At 40.2% G+C, this 25,381-nt stretch overlaps 1 protein-coding gene across 5 annotated transcripts in view; it reads right to left on the bottom strand.

Moving 5' to 3' along the window:
• Positions 1 to 2,577: 2,577 nt before the first annotated feature.
• Positions 2,578 to 25,381, bottom strand: part of LRRC28 (leucine rich repeat containing 28) — a 160,197-nt gene continuing 137,393 nt past the window's right edge. For all 5 annotated transcript variants that reach the window (XM_046008833.1, XM_046008837.1, XM_046008836.1 and 2 more), the window contains 2 exons: positions 24,152 to 24,311; positions 2,578 to 2,871 (listed from right to left, as the gene is read on the bottom strand). In XM_046008833.1, the coding sequence (XP_045864789.1) occupies positions 2,799 to 2,871; positions 24,152 to 24,311 (233 nt within the window). In that variant the 3' untranslated portion in view covers positions 2,578 to 2,798. The remainder of the gene's footprint in view (positions 2,872 to 24,151; positions 24,312 to 25,381) is intronic.

The raw sequence follows: 25,381 nt of genomic DNA, 5'->3' as shown, positions 1-25,381 counted from the left end.
AGAGTGCACTGTCCCCCAGCCAGTGCTCTTTTGTGTACTGTCCATTCAAAAAAAGTTCTTAAAGTGTGCTCAAAATACGTATTTTATTCACTGAAGTTGCAACATTTCATTTACACTATGTTACATAATCAAGGATTTGGGGATGATAACACTTAGGCATTTTGAAGAACACTGATAGGGGACTCCACTTAAAATGGCGACCCCCTTCGCCCTGTGTCATAAGAAGGCCTATACCCATGAGGGTAGCCTAGATTTAAAGACTTACCATGAAGGGGCCCCAGGGTGGCTTAGTTGGTTAAGCATCTGACTCAATCTCTGCTCAGGTTTTGATCTGGGGTCGTGAGTTTGAGCCCCGCATGGAGCCACACCTCAGATTACTGAGGTAAATTTTACCGGAGCAGACTCTAGTTTCCAAGTCACTTTTTTTTTTTTTTTTTTTGGCATTCCTATAATTGCATAAAGTATTTCTCTACCTAGTATACCCGTTACTTAAGAAAACACACATATACTAACTTTAGAGTTTTCTGCAAAGCTCTGGACTCCATTCAAAGACATACCCCGTGGGCCAATTTTCTCCAGTCTACAACGTTCCTTTAGCATATCAGAGGGTTAAGAATGACATCGGAGACGGGGGGTACAAAATTTTGCATCAGCAGCAGCACCAAGGAAGCCAGATTACTAATTCCATTTCTCATCAGTCAGACTGGGGGCCGCCCCGAGGATTAGGATTGAGACTGCCCTAAAACGTTGGTGGCTGCACACTGTTCGTAACGGGCACAGAGGATGCTCCGCTCGCTTAAGCGTCTCTGTAAACTTTCCAGCAAGTTAAGACAAGACAGAAGTAGCACATATCCTTAATCCCATCGAGCATCCCGAGCGTCCGGTGATTTCCAGAGCTCCGTTTTAAGACACAGGATCACAGAGGGCGAAACAGAATGATGTTGTGAGATATTTACCCTCACTTAAATGAGAGGCAGCAGCCACTTGGGCCCGAATCACATTTGTGAAGTTTCCTGCCGCATTTCCCCGCGGCCAACTTATATACATGCAGAGGTTACGCTAAAACTTCAATTATTCCAAAGGATGAAAGAAGTGTTATATTTTGATACAGATCTTCAGTTCCTATTATACTGAAAGCCTTTGAAATGTGAGGGCTGACCAGGCCAAGTTATGAAAGGGACGAGAGGAAGGAAGAACAGTGGAAATGCAGTGGGAACACACGGTAACGTTCTGTCTTCACCGTTCCACGGGGAGAGAGTGTGCTTTCCGGGCAGCAGGTGGTGTGACTGAAAAGATCACACATTCGTCAGGAACCGTGTAGGATTTTTAGCACTGCGAGAGCTTAGCATTACAGATTTAGGGCAGCTAATAAAATTCCAGAGACCAAGTTTTTTACAAGTCTGAAATTTTTTGGAAATAATTTTCCTACCAAGTAAGTCTTCTTGGTTCCCCTTTTAGTTCTGCGCTAGAGAAAACTCTGTATAATTAAAATTAAAAAAGAATCGCATCGCAGCAACCCGATGAACATCTGGCAGGAAAGCCACATTCAAATGCTCTCCTTTCAAAGGAAGAGCAAATATGCGGCTCTTCCATTAAGAGCATTTCTTCTGTCAGAGAATCATCTCACAGACTTTCCATTTATGGGTGTTTTTTTTCCCACCCCAAAGTCCAAGGCTGAATTTGGGCTTGCAATTTTTTCTGTATTTCCTCAGTGGTATCTGGACAATAGTGTTAAGTACATAAGAAATCTAGGGTCAAAATGAAGAGAATCCAATACACCAGGTATTTAAATAAATGGGCACAGGTTGTACTTAGAATCACCTGGCAAAAACCCAAGAGCACGAGTAGCTGGAGCCTGTTTTTCATATGGAACAACAATATTTCAAAGTTAATATAAATTTAATCATAAGCCCATTTAGCAAGAAGCACTGGAGGACATATTTTGACGTGTTTTATCTCTCCCTTTCTCGTTAGCCAGAAAATGTTTAAATCTGGAAAGAAGATCAGATCTTTTAAAGCCTCGAATATTCCTCAAACTCATATAAAAAAATCATTTCGAAATAGCCTTTCAAAACCAGAGTGTATTTCATGTATCATCTGCGTTTTTGCATTTAAAAACCCTCACAAAGTTCTCTTAATGTGCTGCAAAACTTATAAACCGGGTTGTAACTTTCCGGAGGGTGTATGCTAGGACCCTAGCAGGGCCTCCACTGAGTCTGACTTCGCAGCCAATTCTGGCGCCCCGCCCCCCGCCCCTCTCCCCGCCCCCCTCCCCGCCCCCCCTCCCCGTGCCTGTTATTCAATAGTATGGCGGCCTAGAGTTTGCAGAACTTAGGTGAAAACATGGAGGATAATCTCTGGGAGGAAACGGTTCCCTGGGTACAAAAAAGGAAAGGCAAAGAATCAAAGTATCTTGAAGGTCCATGTGTTCGAAAGTTCATTTCACTCTGTTATCAAATTAAAGTTCTTCAAGCAACAGGAACTTGGCTTTCAAGATCTGGGGAGGCACATCACACCGAATAGTTTGCTTATTAGACACACTCACGTGAAAAGAAAAACACGGAAGACAAAGGGTCCTTAATTTGGGGGAGGATATATTCCAACGTGGGGGGGGGGTGAAGGCATTTCAGCTCAGAAGCTCCATCACGACATTTCCAGAGAGTTCGGCAGCTCACGCCCCAGCACTGCACAGGACAGGATGTGAGCGCCTGTTCCGCCAGGCTGGACGCAAACAGGGTGCGATGTGCAAGCAGCCGCCGTGTCAGGCTGGCAAGGCTCCTGGGACTCTCGGGTGTTTATCAGCTCAGTAGGTCAAAAGTCTGCAGACACTGGGTGGAGCAGCAGTAAGCCACGAAGCTCACTGTTGTCCTCCTGGAAGGGGAAGAAAGGGAGAGAACACTGTGAGTTCAAGATTAAAGTCTCTGGATTCTTTCCATCCGGGCCGTCTTTCCTTTGTGAAAGCGAAGAATGAGGCCTGGCCAAAAAAGCCACCACACAAATGTAAATTTCCTTTTAAAACTGAGCTCTGGAATCAGGTGAGGTATGCATGTACTCATTTTATTAGCGGTTTTCAAGTGACATAATATCCCCCAAGTTAGCAGCTGAAGGGAAAAAATAAGCTTTTTCCATGTTATGGTCTGAATCCTGCTTATTAGAACCAACAGTGCAATAATAGAATTTGAAATACAGTATTAAAAATCACATCATAGGGATGCCTGGGTGGCTCAGTGGGTTAAGCCTCTGCCTTCGGCTCAGGTCATGATCTCAGGGTTCTGGGATCGAGTCCCGCATCGGGCTCTCTGCTCAGCAGGGATCCTGCTTCCTCCTCTCTCTCTCTCTCTCTCTCTGCCTGCCTCTCTGACCACTTCTGATCTCTCTCTGTCAAATAAATAAATAAAATCTTTAATAAAATAAAAAATAAAAATCACATCACAGAACACGTCACCAATTTAGCTAGAACACTTAATAGTATTGAAGAAATTTTGAAAAAAAGGGGGGATTTTTGAGGACTTTATCCTACACGTGTATTCACACAGGCTTGTTTGAAGAGGTAATTTCAGAATCTTCGTAAGAAAACTGGAGGGGCTTCTTCCCGCAGAGCGGAGGAATCAGATCCCAGACTCCCATCTGGCACCTTTCCATACTGAGTCATGAGCCCTCTAACCCACTCTGGACAGCTCCAGCTAAGAGAGGCCTGGTTTTCCCACCAGCAGCGCTATCCTCTGGTGAGGAGAGAATAATTTACTGTTGTTTCTATAAGACCTGCTGTGCTGATTATCTTCTGTTTCCCCACCCCCTAATCCAGTCTTTGCTTTTCTCTGTTGCCCAAGAAGGTCACCTCCTCCACAGACCCTACCACCAAAGCTGCCTGATGGCTGGGTTTTGGACTGAATTAGGTCGGCAGAGGCATAGCAGGACAATGAAGGGCAGAGAGAGAGAAAAATTGAATATTTTTCTTTTATTCCTTTTTTTTAAGTCTAGTTAATTGAAGTATGTTAACATACAAACATACAAGAAAATTCACCTTCCTTAAGTACACGGTTGAATGAGATTTGAATACAATTATTTAACACCAAAATCAATATATGAAGTATTTTTTATTCTCCAAAGTTTCTTGTCTTCCTTTGCAACCAACTGCCACCCCCCTCTTCAAACTGCTCCCACCAAGTATCGGGCATCCACTGGTCATTTTGTTTCTCTGTAAGTTTTTATTTACTTTTCCCTGGGCTCTGACAGTCTTCCCAAAGAAGCTTTGCTACCATTTTCATCTTGATTGGTAAATGCCCTTAAGGCAAGAGCCAGACCTACCTCTGTGGATACTTTTGCTTACATGTCTGGATCAATCCTGGATTCCCTCACCAACTGACTTCCAGCTAGGTTTGGCTGACCGGAGGATGAAGCTGCCCTAAGTGGCCCTTCTTGTAGGTTCCAGTAACACTTCAACACTCAGCCAGGTAGTGCCCACTCCGCCTCAGCTTTTGCTTCCTGCTTGCAAAGGGCCTCACAAATCAGCCAGAACACAGGGCCTTCCAGCTCTTTTCTGAGCATGTTTACATCCCTATGCATGCATGCGGCCAAACAGACTCCCAGAGATACGTGAATGCTTCTTTTTTTTTTTTTTTAGATTTTTATTTATTTATTTGACAGAGAGAGAGATCACAAGTAGACAGAGAGGCAGGGAGAGAGAGAAGCAGGCTCCCTGCTGAGCAGAGAGCCCGATGCGGGACTCAATCCCAGGACCCGGAGATCATGACCTGAGCTGAAGGCAGCGGCTCAACCCACTGAGCCACCCAGGCGCCCCTGTGAATGCTTCTTAAAGTCCCTATAGAAACCTTATTTCCCCAATTCCCCTCTTCAGCTTTCTGGTTAGTCTGCTGTTGGCCCCAACAGTTTTTCACTGCCTCAGGCAGCTGTGACATTAAGCAGTTGCCTCTAATTGATTTGACAATTTTTGACGAACACCCCCAAGGAAGAGGCTTTTTGCTTTGGTGAACTTTGACTGAAGTCAAAAAAAGATAGGCTGTCAGCAAGCCACCAAATCAGGACAATGACAGTGCTCTCTGGCAATGGACCTTTGAAGAAGCCCTAGCTCCCTTCCACCCCTTTTCAGTTGTTGTCAGAACGCTGGTTTTGCCTGTGATTGGAGATTCTTCATTTTCAAGGTTAAGACTACAAGATGGGGCTATGATACTTCATTACATCACAAAGATCTCTGTTGTGAGCTTCAGCCACTTTTCCTGTGTAAATGCACACCAGATTGCTGTAAGACTTTTGTTAATTTCCAGAGTACTGGAAAATTTGATTGTGGCCATTTTTGCTGGTTTTCTTTTTGCTTTCGTGTTAAGATTGAGTATTGATACTCCATCTCTACCTCTCTGACTAGAGCTCCTACTGGGCAGCCCTTCTGTTGGCTCTGGTTCTCAGCAGCTTCCAGATCCCCCTTGTCCTTTAGGCCTAAAGGAGAAGGATGGTAGAGCTTCCTACTGTTGTAAGTTTCCAGGGGCTTTATCATCCTTGTGGGTGCTCTGAATCCTGCCTCAACTTTTGCAAATAGTCTCTCTCCATTCATTTCTCTTCAAAATCCTCTTAATGTGTGTTTTCCAGCCAGCTTCCCAACTGATTTAGTAAGTGTTACAAGAAGGGGCCTAAGAAAACAGCCCATCCAGACGGAATTCTGGAATTGGGTTGGCCAGTGAATGAACAGCCTTCTCACTAGGGAAAAATGGGACACTGCTAATATGCAGTGTGGTGTGGCATCACGAGCACTCAGAAGGATCACCAAGAAGACTGCCAAGGCAGGCTGAGGCGCTGGGAGGTCAAGTGGCTGTGGCATCCTAGAGAGTTCAGAGATGGTGCATGAGATGGCTTCTTCTGATGGGTACAGAGATGATCGGTCCCCAGCCCCCATATCCAGCCCCCCCCCCATTAAGCACAGTGCCTTGAACTCTCAACTCAAGGCATAGGTGGGGAATCAACATTTCCGTTGGCTCTAGGAATTCTTATTCTGTGAAGCTATAGGAAGGACATGTCTGAAGCCTGAACTTACAGGGTGCAGAACCCACGCCACCAGGACAAGAGTACGTTTATGCAGAGTCTCTTATATTAAGGTAAAGGTGCTGGCTGGGAAGGGGTAGGACCTTGAGACTTGAAATTGAAACCTTTGTCCAGACACAAAGCTGAGAACCTTGAACTTCTAATATCTCTAAACATTTCTTCACATCAGAAACAGCCTTTTTTACCTTCTGATGCAACAAGTATTTCCTTGCCTAACAACATTTCACTGACTTCATCTGGGGGGGTCACCTTAAAAGAAATGCCTGGTCTCTTCAGAACCCACCACCACCACCAGTCACTGTCTCTAGGCCCACAAAGGGTGTAAAATCCCAGCACGATCTAGAGAATTCATTGCAAGGCTGCTAATGGGGGAGAGAACATACACGAAGTTGTAGGATCTTGCCAAATTTTATTAGCAGGAGCCTGAGAAGCAAGCATGCAAATGGATTCTAAGTAAATTCGCCAGCAAGACTAAATCTAAGGTTGGATCAGGCCGATGAGAGTGTTCACATATGCCTCAGGATTTAACGTGTTAGCCCGAGTACCTATAATGGTTGACAGAAGCCCTGAGTCAGTAAAGGCCTACAGTCAAGTGGGCAGCGATGCTGAAACTCCCACTGCACACTCTAGAGGGAAGCAATCAAAGCTTTAGAGAAATGGGGACTTTGAAGGGGGTCCAATGTGGTGCAACTGGCTCAACCACCTCCTGAGGACCTTTGGGAGAGCCAGGAAGGCACTTCCTTCACCAAGACCCAAAAGTATGCATCGATGAGGGGAAGCAGCGCACACACTTGATACTTAATAGGACACACGCCTACTAGAGGTGAGAGAGAAATCCTCCAAATTCTCCGAAAAGCCAGGGGTCTGCTGCATTGGTAAAGTTTCAGAAGAGTGACATTTAGAACTGCCCTATGAAGAAACAGATACACACTGTGGTCCCTTTGGATTTTCGGGGCAAAATATATTTGGGTGGGGATTTTTGGTTCTGCCAAGATGGAGGAGTCCAGTCCTTTCAGGTCCTTCCTCTTATGTTAAAACACAGTGAACTGGTCATAACACAACAAACAAGTGTAGGCAGGCTCTGAAGAATAGAAAAAAGATGGACAGCTTAGGGACCTTGGGACCTGAGAGGCAACACAGCAGTGGCGAGTTCCCTAGGTTTTCTTATTACCTCTCCTATAGCTAGATAGGATGCTTGTAGAAATCCAGAACCGCCAACAGGCACAGGGGGGAAAAATCTCCAAGAAAAGCCTATTCCCCCCTAGCCAAAGGATCAGGACAGAGAGATCTGTAGAGGCAAAGTAAGTAGTTTCTTCGTGCTGGGTATGGGGGAATACAGAGTGATAGCTCAGAGGTATAAGGTTTCTTGTAGGGTGAGAAAAATAATTTACAATGGACTGTGGCGCTGGCTGCACATATCCATGAATATAGTGAAAACTGCTGAATTGTATACTTTAAGCAGGTGAATAGTATGGTATGTGAATCATCTCATTAAAGCAGTTTTAAAAATAACAGCACTCGGAGGAGAAATAGACAAATCCACAATTAGAGTGCAAACTTCAATATCCCATTCTCAGCAACTGACAGAACTAGTAGACAGAAAATCAGCGAAGACAGAAAATCAGAAAAACCAAACAACTCAATTGAACCAAAGAATCTAACCGACGTATATAGAACACTCCGCCCAACAACAGCAGAATACACTCCCCCCGCCCATATGTCCATGGAACATTCACCAGGATAGACTCTATCCTTGACTCTAAAACATAATTCAACAAATTGGAAAGAACTAAAATTATACAGAGGACACATGTGGTTTCATCCCTGATAAAGAGTGTAGCAGTCGTCACTCCTGTTCATACAGGAGCAAACAGAACAAATTGAAAATCAACAACTTTTCTTCCAGCCACCAGGGAATGGAGGGTGTAGGGCAAAGAACAACCTTGAAGTCTAGAGAGACCGGTGAATCTGGAGAGTCACAGCTGAGATCTGCTCACCTGGACAGAACACACTAGAACTGCTGGTGGCTGAGTGTAGGCTAGCCTGGGAATCTGATAGTCTCGGGGCTATAGTCTTAACATTGTCCCACACATTCCTGGGTTTTACCTATAGAAACCCTATAGGCTGTCATGGTAAAAATTAAAAAAAAAAAAAAAATCCCCTTGCAGCTCAGTCAAGGGGGAGGAAAGAAGCAGTTATTGTGTAACATGCCCAGAGCATTCCAGAACAAAGGACTGCTCTCCAGAGGAAAAGAGTCTATCAGAGCCTTTTCCCAGCTGAAGAAGGGTTTTGTTCCCACTCTAGCTCCCTCTAAGTCTACCCACTTCACCTAAGGGGGAAAAGCAAGTTATGAGACACAAGAGAGGCTTGTGAAAGTCACAGCCCAGACATACAGGCCCACTAAGATATTGAGATATAATCTTAAAATTTCAGAACGCTTCTTCACCTCACACCTCAGCACTGGAGCAACTGGTTCCCAGCATAAGAACAGTGGATTACAGATAAAACAAGTGCAAGATGCTGACTCTCTGAGGAGGACTACACAGGGAAGCCCAAAGTCAAGTGAGGAGACTAAAACAAGGACACTGAAAGAATTTGCATTTGAAGCCTCTGGCACCTACACCTTCATCAAATATAAGACACAACCCAACTCCTAGCTTGGTTAACATAAAATTTTACACTGAATGGCTATTTACCTCAGTTCTTTTTACGCAATACATGTCTTTCGACAAAAAATTACAATCATGACATAAGGCAAGAGAAAGCACATGTTGAATAGACAAAGAAAACTTCAGAGCCAGAGCCAGATATGACACAGATGTTAGTATTAACAGGGAATTCTGAAACATAGAACAGAAAATCCATGATCTGGGGGACAGTTTCTAAAGGTGCAACATTTGCATAATTATCATCCCAGAGGAGAAGAAGGAGAGAAAGGAAAAGAAATTTAACTAGTGATGGTGAAGAACATCACAAAATATGCTACAGAGCCTGTAGTGTAACAGCACCAAGCAGGATAAATATCAAAAACAAAACAAAATAACCCCCAAACAACACATAGGCATATCATATTCAAACTAGAAAAAAAAAGAAAAAGGACATTTTCAAAAAATCAGAGGGGGAAAAACTCCTTATCTATGGAAGAGCAAGTATATGAACTACAGAGGCCTTATTGGAAACCATGCAAGCAAGAAAAGAGTGGAGTAATATAATTAGTGTGCTAAAAAACAAAACAAAACAAAACAAAAAACTACCTTAGACTTCTATACCCAATAAAATTATCCTTACCTATGGAAGAACAAGCATATGAACTACAGTGGACTTATTTCATGCAAATAAGAAAATAATGGAGTAAAATATTTAGTATGCTCAAAGAAAAAAAAATCACTTAGAATCTTATACCCAGTAAAATTATCCTTCCAGAGAAAGGAGTATAAAGAGTTTTTCAGACAAGCTGGTAACTGAGGAAAATTCACTGCCAGATGGACTTGCCTTGCAAGAAAGGTTGGAAAGAGTTCTTTGGTGAGAAGGAAAAGAATATATGCCAGAACTCAGATCTAAAAAAACTGGGAAGCGTACTGGAGAAGGAATAAATAAAGGTAACATAAAATACTTTATTTTTCTAATTTCCAATTATCTAAAGTATAATTTGCTTAAAGTAATAAGGGTAGCAATATATACTATGAGTATCACAGATGGATAGTGACATGAACAACAGCAATTTCCTAAAGGATGACCAAGAGGAATGTGGAATGTTCTGTTACAAGACACCTGTACTACACATTGAGTAATGTAGTATCTTTTGAAGATGGGCTTTTGTGAAAAAACGTATATTGCAAACTCTAAGGAAATCACTATACATTTTTGAAAAAGGAGTAGAATTGGTATGCTAAGAAGGAAGATAAAATGGAATCATGTAAAATACTCAATTTAAACCAGAGTAGGCAGAAAATGGGGGGGGGGGGTGAGGAAAGGAAGAACAAATATAAAAAACAGAAAATAATTATAAACACAGTAGATATTAAACCAAGTAAATCAATAGTCACTTTAAATTTGAATTGCCTAACTATACCAATTAAAAGAAAACATAACAGTGGATGGAAAAAGAGATCCAACTATATGCTGTGTACAAGAAACCCACGTTAAACACACAGATGCGGACAGGTTAAGAGTAAAGGGAGGGGGAAGGATAAAGCATGTTAACACTGATGTTAAATAAAGCATGTTAACAGTAATCAAAAGGAAGATGGAATAGTTTTATAAATTTCAGATGAAGTGGACTTCAGGACAAGGAAAAGTATGAGACATAAGGAGGGGCATGGCATCATGATACAGGTGTTAATTCTCCAAAAAGATGTAACAATGTGAAATGTGTGTGAACCGGATAACAGAGCATCAAAACATTTGAGGCACAAAATGATAGAACTGTCAGAAGAAAGAAACACACTATTTGAGCTGGAGATTTCAACACCCCTCTTTAAGTAACTGATATATCCAGAAAGAAGAAAAAAATTAGGGAAAATACAGTTGAACTCAACACCATTAATCAGTTGGACCTGACATTTATAGATACTCTATCCAACAACAGAGAAATAACACATTCTTCTCAAGCTCATGTGTAACATTATTCAGCAAAACAGACCACACTTTAGGACATAAAATCACAGCATAAAACATTTAAAGGAAGAGAAATCATACAAACGTTGTTCTCAGACCACTACTGGAATTGAATTTAGAAATCAATAATAGAAATACAGGTGGAAAAGCCCCAAATATTTGAAAATGAAATCATTACATTCTAAAAAATACAGCGGTGAAAAAAACAGGTCTCCAGAGACACTAAAATATTTTAACTGAGGGGCACCTGGGCGGCTCAGTTAGTTAAGTGTCCAATTCTTAATTTTGGCTCAGGTCATGGATCTCAGGGTCATGGGATTGAGTCCTGTGTAGTCTGCTTGAGCTTCTCTCTCTCCCTCTGCCCTTCTCCCAGCTAGTGCTTTCCCTCTCAAAAAATAAAATAATCTTTAGAAGAATATTTTGAATTGAATGAAAATGAAATACAACTGATCAAAAAATTGTGGGATGCAGCAGAAGCAGTATCAAAGGGAAGCTTGTAGCAAATGAAACACATGTATCAGAAAAGAAGAAAGCTCTAAAATCAATACCCTGAGCTTCCATCAGGAAGTCAGAGAATGAAAAACAATTTATGAGAAAGTCTAAAGTATGTAAAAATCATAGAGCATATTCTCTGTCCATAATGGAATCAAATTAGAAATCCATAACAGAAAGACAACAGGAAAATCTCCAAATGTGGAAATAAAATAACACAGTTCTTTGACCTCCTCTGACTCTTGGGTCAAATGACTACTTTCCCATGGATTAAAGAGGCAGTCTCAAAGGATATAAAAACTTACATGAACTGAATGAAAATGAAAATACAACATATCAAAAATTTTAAGACATAGTAAAACAGCACTGAGAGAGAAATGAGGCACAAAATGGTCGAATGGTAAGAAGAGTACTGTAGAGTGCTTAAATGCTGTTAAAAAGAAGGAGAGCTCTCAAATCAATAATCTGAGCTTCTACTCTAACCCCCTGTCCCCCCCCCAAACCCAAAGTAAGCAGAGGGAAGAAATAATAAAGAAATCAATGAAATTGAAAATTTTACTAGGACTAAGAAGATCAATAAAAATTGATACATCTTCAGCAAGACTGACAAAGATAAACAGAGGGAAAGAAATGAAACTACAGATCCTGAAGCCATTAAAAATAAAAGAATATTATGAACAACTTCATAATCATAAATTTGTCAACTGAGAATAGATGAATTCCTTGAAAACTCCAAACTACCAACCAACACTCAATCAAGATGAAATATCCAGCCTGAACAGTCCTATAACTATTAAAGAAACTGATTTTGTAATTAAAAAAGAAATTTCCGGGGCGCCTGGGTGGCTCAGTGGATTAAGCCGCTGCCTTCGGCTCAGGTCATGGTCTCGGGGTCCTGGGATCGAGCCCCGCATCGGGCTCTCTGCTCTGCGGGGAGCCTGCTTCCTCCTCTCTCTCTGCCTGCCTCTCTGCCTACTTGTGACCTCTCTCTCTGTCAAATAAATAAATAAAAAAAATCTTAAAAAAAAAAAAAAAAAAGAAATTTCCAGGCTCAGATGATTTCACTGGAGATTCTATCAAACATTTAAAGAAGAGCTAAGAGGAATTTTTACACAATCTCTTGCAGAAAAATAGAAGAGGAGGAACACTTCCCAACTCATCTTATGAGGCCTGTATTACTCTGACTCTAAAGCCAAAGAGTACAAATCTAGAAAACTATAGACCATGTCTCTCAGGAACACGGATACGAAAATCCTCAACAAAGTAATCCTCAACGAAATTATTATAGAAATGCAGAAAAAGAACAATACACCATGATCAAATGGGAGTTATTCTGGGTAGGTAAGGCTGGTTTAATATTTGAAAATCAATTTTATCCACCATTTCAAAAGGTGAATGAAAAAAAATTCGTATGATATCAGTGGACTCAGGAAAAACATTTGACGAAATACAATATCCATTCATGATAAAAAGTCTCGCAAACTAGGAACAGAGGGACTCTTCCACAATTTGATAATTAGAATCTTAAAAAAAGAAAAAAACAAAACCCAAAAAACCCTACTGCTAACATAACACTTTAAAGTAATATTTACTTTCACCACCTTAAGCAAAAAAACTTGAAGTTTTAACCAGTGCACTAAGGGAAGAAAAAGAAATAAAAGGCATACAGAGTGGAAGGGGGAGAAGTAAAACTATTTCTACTTTTAGACGGCATGATATGATTGTCTACATAGAAAATACAAGGGATCCATAAAATATACTCCTAGACTCTTAAGCAAGTTCAGCAAGGTTGCAAGCACATTAGATCAAAACGCAAAAATAAATCACATCTCCACACACTAATAATGAACACATGGAAATTGGAATTTAATGATATAATAATATATAGTCACAAAGAAAGGGAAATATTTGGGTGTAAATTTAACAAAATAAGGATCTGAATGCTGAAAGTTATTAAATAGTGACGGAAGAAATAAAAGAGCACCTAAATAAATGGAGAATCATGGTATTGATACGCTGGCAGAATCGACATAGCAAAGACGTTAATTCTCTCCAAGCTGATCTATAGATCAAACACAGTTCTTTTCAAAATCCACCACAAGGGTCTTTTTTTCTCAGACAAAGATAAGCTTATTCTAAAATTTATATGGAAATGCAGAGGCCCCAGAATAGTTAATACAATCTGGAAAGAGAAGACTAAAGTAGAAATATCACTTTATCTGATATTAAGACTTAATATATAACTACAGAATCAACACAGTTTGGCGCTGAGAGATAGACACAGATCAATGGAGTGGAATGGGGAGGATCCTTATAAACTTGGGGCAAGTAAAGATTACTTAAGACACGAAAAGCACTAAATATAAAATTAAAATGGAAAAATCTGACTCGATCAAAATTAAAACATTCTGCTTTCCAAATTACACTCCTAAGAAAATGAAGAGGAAAGCATCATTTTTGAGATTTTCTCAATTCAGGAAACTACATAAATGTTAAGTCACTAGATACTTTGTATTACCTTAATTTAAAAAAATTAAAGTTGGTTAGAATCCTATTTCAGATAATTTGCTACACCAGAATGTACATATTTGTAGACATCACAACTGAAATGAAACTCAGACATAAGATGATCTTAAATGGTAAGTGGATTTTTGAGGATTAGCTAATCAAACTTAACTCTCGTTTTTTTTTTTTTTTAAATCATTATGTTATGTGAAAATCATTCATAGAAACAATACATTTCTGGGGCACCTGGGTGTCTCAGTGGGTTAAGCCTCTGCCTTCGGCTCAGGTCATGATCTCAGGGTCTTGGGATCGAGTCCTATGTCGGGCTCTCTGCTCAGTGGGGAGTCTGCTTCCTTTCCTCTCTCTGCCTGTCTCTTTGCCTACTTGTGATCTGTCTGTCAAATAAAATCTTAAAAAAGAAGAAGAAGAAGAAGAAGCTACACATTTCATGCCACTGAGTTTTTATAAAAATGAAGGTTTTAAGTAAAAGAATTCAACTCCATAAAGATTTTTTTTTAAAACTTACTGAAACGTCATGCCCATTGGCATCATTAATGCCAATGTTTAAGGGAGTAGGGGTGGGTTAAGTGGAGGTGTCATATTTGTGCTACAAAAAAAATCCCAACTCTGTGTACTTACTTACTTTTGGGGAGTCATCTGACAACACATTGTATCTGCTTGTTGCATTAATGATCTAAGTTGTTATAAGTACACCAAGCTACCACCTAAAGAATGGATTTGTGCTAGTTTGATCCTTTAAGATTCCAGAAATGTGGCTCCAGAGACAGGATAGTTTTAGGGAGAAATTCTGAGCTAAGCAATAAACTCTATAGTTAGGAGAAAGATACTAGTAAATCCTACAAAGAACATCAGACATGACATTTGTTACTTTAGAATCTCTGAACTTATTTATAGGCGAGGCAGGAAAAAGCGCATTTCAGCTTAGTTTTAAAATACAGAAATACCACTATTCTTAAAAAAAAAAATCACAATGTGGTTGGCACATACTGGAGCCCAAAATATCATAAGAAATATGGTATTTTCTTTGCAAACGTGCTTCCTGATTAGAAACAAAAAGCATAGCTTTGACTCATACAGAAATTCAAGCCAGAAGAAAAATAATATTTATTAGACAGAATTTATCAGATGACGTCCCAAGCCTGTGCACATATTAACTTAAGGGAGAATTATCTCATGACATATTTACATTTGTTACATTTATGTTAGCAGTGACTGTCTCTCATGGGAAGATCCTGTGTGCAGTACACATTCGCTTCTGCACTTGATGGGTTCATGCCCTAGAATGTTAGGGGTGATTTATGCATGGGGAAAGAAGTATCAGCTGGTTTGGTCACAGCTGAATCCCCCGTACCTAGTACCAAATTTGGCACATAACACGTGATCAGTACATAATTGCTAAGTGATACAAGGAGGGAAAAACAGTTAAGAACAATTCACTTCATTTGTTGAAGAATATTTTGCCTGTGCAAAGTTTCATTAGTCACCTTAAGAGGGTGCCAATGACAAACCAGGAAACTGTGGACTCTGAGAAACAAACAGAGTTTTGGAGGGGAGGTGGGTGGGGGGTTGGGTGAGCTTGGTGGTGGGTATTAAGGAGGGCATGTACTGCACAGAGCATGGGGTGTGGTGCATAAAAAATGAATTTTGGAACACTGAAAAAAATAAAATTAAATACAATTAAAAGAAAAAAAGAGGGTTCAATTCTGGCTGAAAGAAACACAAAAGCTCCAAACACAAGTAAACAAATAATGCCAGTATTAACTGATGTTAACTGTTTCACAGAAGAAAGTCATAAAAAGCAAAGGTAAGGAAATGAGAAACATCTCCTACTAAGTGATCTGACCATATAAGAATCCGAAGAGATTATTTACAGATAAACTAGAGTAGTCGGAGAAGGGAGTGCTAAGTTGTTCCGAAAGACAGAGGGAAGCCATAAGACAAAGAGCTCTACGTGCCTCTCACAAACAGGTCTCTGTCCCACGACAGTCACCGAGACAGCTGGCTCTTTCATGTCATCTCTCTGGCCTCAAAGACCAAGGAGAATTCCCAAAGAAAGCCAAACTCTAACTCTGAGCTTGAAAGCAGTGGACGGCAGCCATTGGTGTGGTTACCTACCTACCTGCTTGCAGAGGAGGTTCGCTGCGGATCTGCCGTTATTCTGAGCAATTTGGAAGAAACTCCAATGGCACTTTTAAAACAGGAATAGAAAAAACAAAATTCCAAAATTCACGTGGAACCAACAAAAATAGCCAAAAATAATCTTGAGAAAGAACAAGACTGGAGGCATCTCACTTCCTGACTTCGAAATATTTTACAAAGCTTCAGTAATCAGAACAGTATGGTACTGGCATAAAGACAGATACATAGACAAATGGAAGAGGACAGAAAGCCTAGAAATAGAGCCACACATACGCTGTCAACGGACCTTACACAAGGAAGCCAAGAACACACAATGGGAAAAGGACAGTCTCTTCGACAAATGGCGCTGGGAAGCTGGACACCCACAGGCAAAAGAATGAAACTGGATCAACTCAAAATGGATCAAAGACATATGCAAGACCTGAAACTATAAAACTCCTAGAGGACATGTGGTATAAATAAGGGGAAATCTTGACATTGGACTTGGCAATGATTTCTTGGATATACACCAAAAGCACAACAACAAAAGTAAAAATAGGCAAGTGGGATTATATCACCCTAAAAAGCTTCTGAACCCTAAAAAGCACACCTGGGTGGTTCAGTTGGTTAAGAGACTGCCTTCAGCTCAGGTCATGATCCTGGGATTATGGGATTGAGCCCCACATCGGGCTCCTTGCTCAGCGGGGAGCCTGCTTCTCCCTCTGCCTGCTGCTCTCCTGCTTGTGCTAGCTCTCTCTCTCTCTGGCAAATAAATAAAATCTTAAAAAAAAATAAAATAGAAAAATAAAAAGCTTCTGCACAGCAAAGATCACAATCAACAAAAGGAAAAAGCAAATTACAAAATATGGAAAAATATTTGAGAACCCCATATTTGATAACAGGTTAATATCTAAAATATAAGGAACTTCTACAACTCTGTAGCAAAAAACAAATAATCTGATTTGTCAGGACTTACATGGACATTTCTCCAAAGGCAAATGGCCAACAAGTGTATGAAAAGGTGTTCAACATCACTAATCATTAGGGACATACAAATCAAAACCACAATGAGATCTCACCTCATACCTGTGAGGATGGCTATTACAAAAAACACCACCACCAACAAAAAACAACCAAAACACCAAACAAACAAAAAATAACAAGTGTTGGAAAAGATGTAGAGAATTGGAATCACTGTATACTCTTGGTGGGAGTGTAAAATGGTGCAGCTGCTATGGAAAATTGTACAGTAGTTCCTCAAAAAAATTAAAATAGAACTATCCTGTAAAAAAAGATAGACAATACAGTATAAATGTACAAAGGAATATTATTTAGACTTAAAAAAAGAAGGATGTCCTTCCATAGGCAACAACATGGACAGACCTGCAGGACATTAAGCTAAGTAACATCAGCCAGTCACAAAAGGACAGGATTTCACTTATATGAGGTTTCTAAAAAAGTAAAACTCTTAGAAGCAGAGAGTGGAATGGTAGTTGCCAAGGGCTGGGGTTGTAGGGAGATGGGAGCTGTTCAGTTTCAGTTCCGCAAACCGAACAAGTTCTAGAATCCTGCTGTGGAATATAGTCCCTATCGTTAAATAATACTGTACTGTGCACTTGAAAATTTGTTAGGAGGGTACATGTCATGTTTAAATGTTCTTACCACAATTTAAAAAACACAAGGAAATAGAGTGCCAATGATCTGATTCAACGGATCCTTAGCTAAGAGGTCAACTTAGAGAGATTCTACTTTAGCCTAAAATATTACCAATGGTCATTTCTAGTGGGAGTGCTTCCATTTGAAATAGGTTCCTTTTGCAGAACTGTATTTTCTATGACACTGTATGAATTAAATAGATACACTTTGTCTCCCTTCCCCCACCCCCCCAATAAAAATAAAAAAGAAACCAGGGTCTTACTCATGTTTTAATAAACATATTTTTAATTTCTAAAGCAGTAATAGTTTGTTGTAAAAATTTGAATCTACTCAAATGAAACCACTGTTACACTGAAAGCAGTTTTTACTATATATAGTGTATATTAATTCATACCCATATTTGACAAACACTGGGTCACAGTATGCAACCTGTTTAAATACTTTTTTGTTTTGTTTTGTTTTGTTTAAGAGAGGGAGAGAGAGAATCTTAAGCATGCTCCATGCCCCGTGGGAGACTGATGTGGGGCTTAATCATACAACCCTGAGATCATAACTTGAGCCAAAATCAAGAGTCAGACGCTTAACTGACTAAGCCACCCAGGCGCTCCTAAAAATATTTTTAACTAAACTGAAAAATTTTTCTAGAGAACCTTTTCTTTTTTAATCCATATAAAGTTTTAAGCAAAGGATTAAGAAAAATCCCTCTCCCTATATATATTTTTCAAATCGTTGGTTTGGTGCATTTGTAAAATATATCCTCTCTGGCAATACTCAAGTGACTCTATAGTATATGGAATAGAAAATTAAAGTCCCTCCCGACTACCCTATAACCCCACATGCCTTCCTCCCAAAACAACCAGAGTAAAGAGTTAGATACATATATTCTGCTGGACTTCTTAGTGCATGCGCGCAGATGCGCGCACACACACACACACATACACACACATATTTCAAAAGTATCTTGTTCAGATTATTAGAACATATCTTCCTTTTGTATTTGAGCACTGCTTCAACATTTCTTCATGCTATATGGTGACTCTATTAGTAACTAACCGCAGTGTAGCGTTGGAAACACAAATATGAAGCCAGACTGCTAGGGTTCAAATTCCAGCTCTGCTATGAGACTTTGGCCCAGGTTCTGATATTCCTGCACCTCAGTCTCACCTCTCCCCACCCGCTGTAAGATGGAGATGATGTTACTTTGAACCTCATGTAAATGCCAAGGTACATGATTGCTATGATTCAATCTTGTTTTTAAATTTTATTTTTAATTTTTTTTCCTGATTCCGTCTAATAACAGACCTATCTTCTAGAGAAGTAACCGAGCTCAGCTTCCAAGCTGGATTTCCTGACCCCTAAGGTGAGGAAGCTCTTCCCGCTCCAGCCTATGGCCTCATGGCACAAAAACAGAGATGTTACGGCACCAATACCTAAGTGTCCACTTCAGTATCTGTTACAGCTAAACCTTCCCCCAGTGATATGGGAAGAACTACTGGGATTCTGGGCCATTTGTAGCTCCTGTCCCAAAACATCCTGGTGATTTAAATGAAACACTTTGAAGGTCTATGACGATTAATTTTAGTAGTCAACTTGACTGGGCCATGGTGCTCAGCTATTTGGTCAAACACCAATCTAGATGCTGCTGTGCAAGTATTTTTAAGATGTGATTAACATTTAAATCAGTAGACTTTGAATAAAGCAGATTCCACTCCATGATGTGGGTGGGCCTCATCTAATCAGTTGAAGACCTGAAGGACAAAGCAAAAAGGTAGAAAGACTTCTTTAAGACAGTGACCTGCTTGAGTTTCAAGCCCATGCCCTGCAGAATTCAGACTCAAGACCACACATCAACTGCTGAATTTCCAGCCTGCCAGTCTGCCCTATGGTTTTGGATTTGCCAGCCCCCCACCACCGTGTGAGTCAATTCCTTAAAATCAATCGATCTCTATATATACAGATACAGACAGAGGTTCCATTTTTCTGGACAACCCTTAAATAATACAGATATAGCTACTGGGAAGTGAGAAGCTGCTGTAACAAATACTTAAAAATCTAGAAGTGGCTTTGAAATTGGGTGACGAGTAGAAGGTGGAAGAATTCTGAGCTGCATGGTGGACAAAGCCTACACTGCCTTGAAGTAACTGTTGGTAGAAACGCAGACATTAAAGAGTATCTGGTGAGGCTCACCTAGGACAGAGGGGGGCTGTAGACAGAGCTTCTACTGTCTTAGAGAATACATACATTGCCGTCACCAGAATGCCGAGTTGAAGGTGCATTTGTTGAGGTCTTGGGCAAAAAGGGGGATGTGTTATTAGAAAATGGAAGAAAGGTGAGGGGATTATAAAGCACACAGGACTTGACGGAACTGTGTGCTGCTGGACGGAAAGCAGAACTTGTGAGCAACGATCCTGGATGTTTAGCCGAGGAGATTTCTAAGCAAAGGGTGGAAGGCACGGCCTGGTTTCTCCTTGCTGCTTACAGTAAAACGGCAGAGGAGTGAGCTAAGTCAAGGGAACTGTTAGGCAAAAAGGAACCAGAATTTGAAGATCTGGAACATTCTCAGTCTATCCATATTATAAATAACGAGAAAGCTTGCTCTGGAGAGAACACCAAGGGACAACTGTTCATACAGTCAACCATTTCAGCGGAAATGCTGACAGCCTGGACTGAAGGGGAGAGAGATGGGGACAGAATGAAAAAAGGCTGTCAGGCTTCAGGCATTCTCCTAGCAGGAAAGGAGCAAGAGAGCTATCAGGGAAAGGGAAGAAGGACCCTGGGGATGGGGCAACTTTCTTGCTTTTAGAAGACAGGCACTCCCCCAAGACCGAGGGGGGTGCACCACTGTGGTGGGCCCAAAGGACAGAGCATTGAGCCAAAGAATGTTATTCTTCAGCATTAAAATCTAACGGAATTTGCCCTTTTAGGTTTTGGACTTGTTTGGGACTCATTACCTCTTTTTGCCTTCCGATCTTCTCCCTTTTGCAATGGGAATGTCTATCCTATGCTTGTCCAAACATTACATATTGGAGCAGATAACTTGGTTCATAACTGGAGAAAAGTCCTGCCTGGGGATGAATTATACCCAAGTTTTACCCATACCTGATTTAGATATTTAAGATGAGACTTTTGAACTTAAAACGAGTTGATGTTGGAATGTGTTAGGATTTGGGGGGTGTTGGGGTGGGATGAATTTATTTTGCATGCGAGAAGGACATGAACTTTCGGACCAGAATGCTACGGGTTGAACTGTATCTTCCCAAATATGTTGAAGCCCTAATGTCCAAGGTGACAGGTATTTGGAGAATTGGATGGTTATTTGGCTTTCTGGAGATAAATAGGTTTAGATGAGGTCATGAGGATAGGGCCCTCATAAAAAGAAGAGACACCAGAGAGCTCGTGCCCATGTGCTCACACTCTCTCTGCCGCATGAGGCAGCAAAAAAGCACCATCTGCAAACCAAGAAGAAAGCTCCCTCCATGTGCACCCTGACTCCAGACTTCCAGCCTCGGAACTGCGAGGAATGAACTTCTGTTGGTTAAGCCACCGAGGTATGGTATTTTGTTATGGTAGCCTGAGCAGAGTAATACGGTGACATTATTTGGAATCAGGATTATTGCAGGTGTAATTAGTTAAGTGAGGAGGAGTAAGGGCCCAGCCTACTGGTGTCCTCAGCAAGGAGGGAGGTGTAGACCCAGAGACAGACATACGCAGAGCGAAGATGATGTGAAGACACAGGGAGAAGACAGCCATCTCCAAGCCAAGGAGAGAGGCTTGGAACAGACCCTTCCCTCAACAGCACTCAGAAGGGACTGGCCCTGCCAACATGCTGATTTTAGACGTCTCATCTCCACAACTGTGCGGCAATAGATATCCTCTTATTTAAGTCACCCAGTTTTGTGGCATTTTGTTGCAGCATTCCTAGCCAACGAATATGTACCTCTGAAAAGCTTGAGTAACCTGATTTCCTAGTGGGAAATATAGAACTTGTGTAAATCATGATTGTGTGGGGGAAATCCAGACACGTTGTTATAATAATAAATAACCTTCTATGTTCATATTCTCCATTTTAATAAATGAACATAAGTTTGGGGAATGAACACTTGCTATGCTTATTAGGATTCAAAGTCATGAATATACTAGTCGTTCTTCTCTGTTATGGATATTTGAAGGTTTGGGTGTCTATTGTTTAGGCAAAATACTATAATTTCTTTTTACTGAATTCTGTATTAAATTTAGGTTGAAACTAACACTTGTGGGGGACTTGGTATTTTAGAAGAATATCCAATATGTTCTTTTAAAATAATGCCAGATGTCTACATTAATTTCGATATTGGCTGATACAATGCATTATTTTACGACAAGCAATGCGAACTAAACTGAATATATTATAAAACTTAAAAATATTATTATCAAGACCTTTTAGAGTTTATGATATCAAAAATATTGATTTTATTTTCAGCAGTAAGCTACTGAATTCAAGTATTTGGTTTTCACTTACAAAAGAAAGTACTTTAAAGACTATGATAGAAACTGATGTCAATGCTTTTAATGCAATCTCCATAGCAACATGGGAAGGAACAAAGTCTGGTGGACCAAATGAAAGCCACAGACTCTCAATTTCAACCCTAGCATTAACTCACCACAGAAAGCCATGTTTATATCTTGGCATTTCATCTTTGCTATAAACACAGGCACTGCTGGCTTTGCTCAACAAACGGGCATTGCCCAAGTCCTTATGTACTGGACATATTCATTTTATTACGCTAAGACTATTATATTTACGTTCTGAAACAATATAAGATTATTTGCACTGAATTTCTAGGTTGTAGCAGAGAAATAAGTAATAGTACATAAAATACTCAAATACTGAATACACTCCCCAAATCTCACATAAAGATAACACAAAAAAAATGACTTCATTTGAAGGATCTACTTTATTTTCACAAATTAATTACCATGAAAAAAAAGAGAGTTTATCTTTTTGAACACGTATTCAGAATTTTATCAGCTAATGACAGAGTATCCTGACCTTATGGAATTGTCTTCATTTTCATATTTTCAGTAAGAAAATGTCTTCTGTAGAGAATTATACAATAATGCATAAGGGTTTTACTAAGTTTAATGAATTAGGTAAGATTATCCTATGACGGTATCTTACTGATATGAAGAGCATTTGCTAAAAACACATACACACAAGAAATTTTTCAAAGTGTCTGAGCTAAAGAAGAATAGATTAAAGTAGTTAACATTTATGTAGTATTATTACTTGCTTGGGCTCCTTCCATGAATGATCTCATTTACCCTCACAGTGAACACAGATACGGTCACTTCATCAATGAGAGGCTGAAGCCCAGAGATGTTAAGTGCCTGGCCCAAGGGCTCCCAGCAGAGGACTGCGAGTCAGGGCCTGTGCACCTGACCGCCAAGCACCGTGCCGATTTCATCTGTTCATTTTATCCATGGAGTAATACACTCAGACACAGACTCAGTGCTTTTAACTATTCTAAATGACATTTCACTACATTTGGTGATGTGATCACCTCGGACTGGAAGAAGCAAATTTAGAAAGGTTTGGAAGAAGGCTTCTTGTGGGCAGGCACAACAAAGCAGGAAACATTAAAAATACAGAGAGGGGAGACAGGAACCAAAAAGTCTAACAAAATGGGATTATTCAGGGTAGGAAGAAGAGAAATGCAGTTTTGAAAGGGAGTGGGGTAGACAGATAGTAGAGGGGAGCTACCATTTGTTGAACATCCATTATAGTCCAGGTTTTTACCTTCACCGTCTGCTAATCCTCACGATGGCCCCACCCAGCCGGCTGTACTATCCCTGTCTTGAGGCTCGGAGAGGTTCAGCACCCGGCCCAGGCTCCCTTCTCATTCTATAAAAATGCTTACAAAGGAAATGCTTCTTGGCACTCAACAGGGGTAACGAGTTATCTGAAAAAGTTACTAACCCAAAATACCATTTGATAGATAAGTGAGATGTTACCCACAGTGTTGTTGTTTTTTTTTAACTTTAAAAAATGTAAACTTAGAAAATCCTAAATTTAGACTATCTATATGCTGAGGTTGCGCTAATGGGGGATTTTTCATTTGATGTCCTAATTTTAATTGTCTGGTTTTCTTTTTTTAAACTACCAGTACAAGGGTTTTTAACTTGGTGAACATTCTTAGCAAATTCAAGGCACTGTGCCAAGAGACAGAGAGTGGCAAGAAAATGGCATTTGGAAGTGTTAGAAATTCAAAACAGAAACACACGCACGCGCACGCACACACACACACACACACACACACACGCAGGCACGATGTTCACCATGCCCTTTCTGTTAGCCACGCCAATTAAATAGAAGGGCTGGGCTGGTCCCATTATACAACAAAGATTTTGTTCTTACATTCCTTATTGCCTGAAGCCTATTGTGAATAGGGGAAAAGCAGGAAAGCGCTCCTTACAAAGAATGAGCTATTCTAAATCATATATACAATAAAACTGTTCTGTATATGATAAAAAATGTAATAAAGGGAAGTCCAGTTTTCTCGTGATGCTGAAAATGTGCTTTTGTTTCGTTCAGCTGTATCTCAGGAAGCACTGTACGCACCTTGACAGCTGCTGACTTAACAATACTTTCATGCATGGCCTCCACCCCTCGCCCAGGTGTAAGCCCTGGTGCCCACTTAGGCATGATTACCCCTGGTGCAGCCCTGCCATCGGCGTCTCTCTCAAGGGAAAGAGCTTGGGGTAGACAATCGTAAACATGGGCTCACTACACCGGTGACAGTGCCCCAGGGGGCAGTGCAGCAGCTCCAGGAGACTTCTGGGTAATGAGATTGGAGACAGAAAGTTCAAATCTGGAACACAAGAGAAAAAAATCAGGCATGAATTAAAAAAAAAAAATCAGATTTCCTTAAACTAGTCTTAGAATGTGTTTCTTTGTTACTATTCAGTTAGTTAAAAAGTATTGCATGGTGAAAATATTGTTATGTGATAGGCCCTGAATTACTTTTTTGATACTAAGAGAAAAACCCGAATCTACTCTTTTAAGAGCAAACAGAAGCTATCCTGAGGTAGAAGTAAGAAAAGAATAAGACCCAATATTCTTTAAGAACAAATGACATTTCACTAGAAATGTTTAATTTCTTTAAACATTAATCTTTGTTTAAGAACAAACTTTAATCTTTGTTTAAGAACAAAGAACATTAATTTACCCAGAGAGTAACTTCCTATAGGAGATGGAGAATAAAAAAGGACTGCACCGAAGACTAACACTGACTTTCATTAAATTCTTCCGAAAAATAAGGAAACCAAGCTTTTCCTTGTTTCACTCCCGTGAACTATCTAAATTGATAGAGAAGCTGCCTCCTTGTCCGTCTGGCCTGAGCTATACAAAAGAAACGTTTAAAGCAAAACATTCCAGTGGCCCAGGCGATCTTGAGCACAGGTGCCCATGGATTGCCACAGATGGTCAACATCCAGAAGACAGAGAGGGAAATGGTCACAATGAGGTGAAACCTAAAAATTACTGACTCATCTTAGGGAAGGAAATACAAATGATCTCATCATCCTTTACATCTGTCTGGACTTTATCAATAACCATTTATAAAAATGGAATTTACCCACAGATGAATAATTACGGTTTTCTTTTTAGTATTAAAAAATAACTGTGTTGGACATTCCTAGAAGGTTAATAGGAGATGTTTTTGACCGGATTTTTTTTTTTTTAAAGCAAAGACTACACATTTAGCAGTATTTAAAACATTTGGAATGTATCTTATTAGAATCGCCTACTGCTCTCTTAAAGCATCTCGGAGATCCACAGCACAACGCCCATGAAATCTACATACCGCCAAAACCTCTCCAAATCAAGAGTTAACACGGTGAGCAAATACTGCTCGAGACCCCTGGTATTTCCTCCCTGTAG

The sequence above is a fragment of the Meles meles genome, chromosome 6, assembly GCF_922984935.1.
Source record: "Meles meles chromosome 6, mMelMel3.1 paternal haplotype, whole genome shotgun sequence".
NCBI lineage: Eukaryota > Metazoa > Chordata > Mammalia > Carnivora > Mustelidae > Meles > Meles meles.
This window is presented reverse-complemented; position numbering and strand designations above follow the sequence as displayed.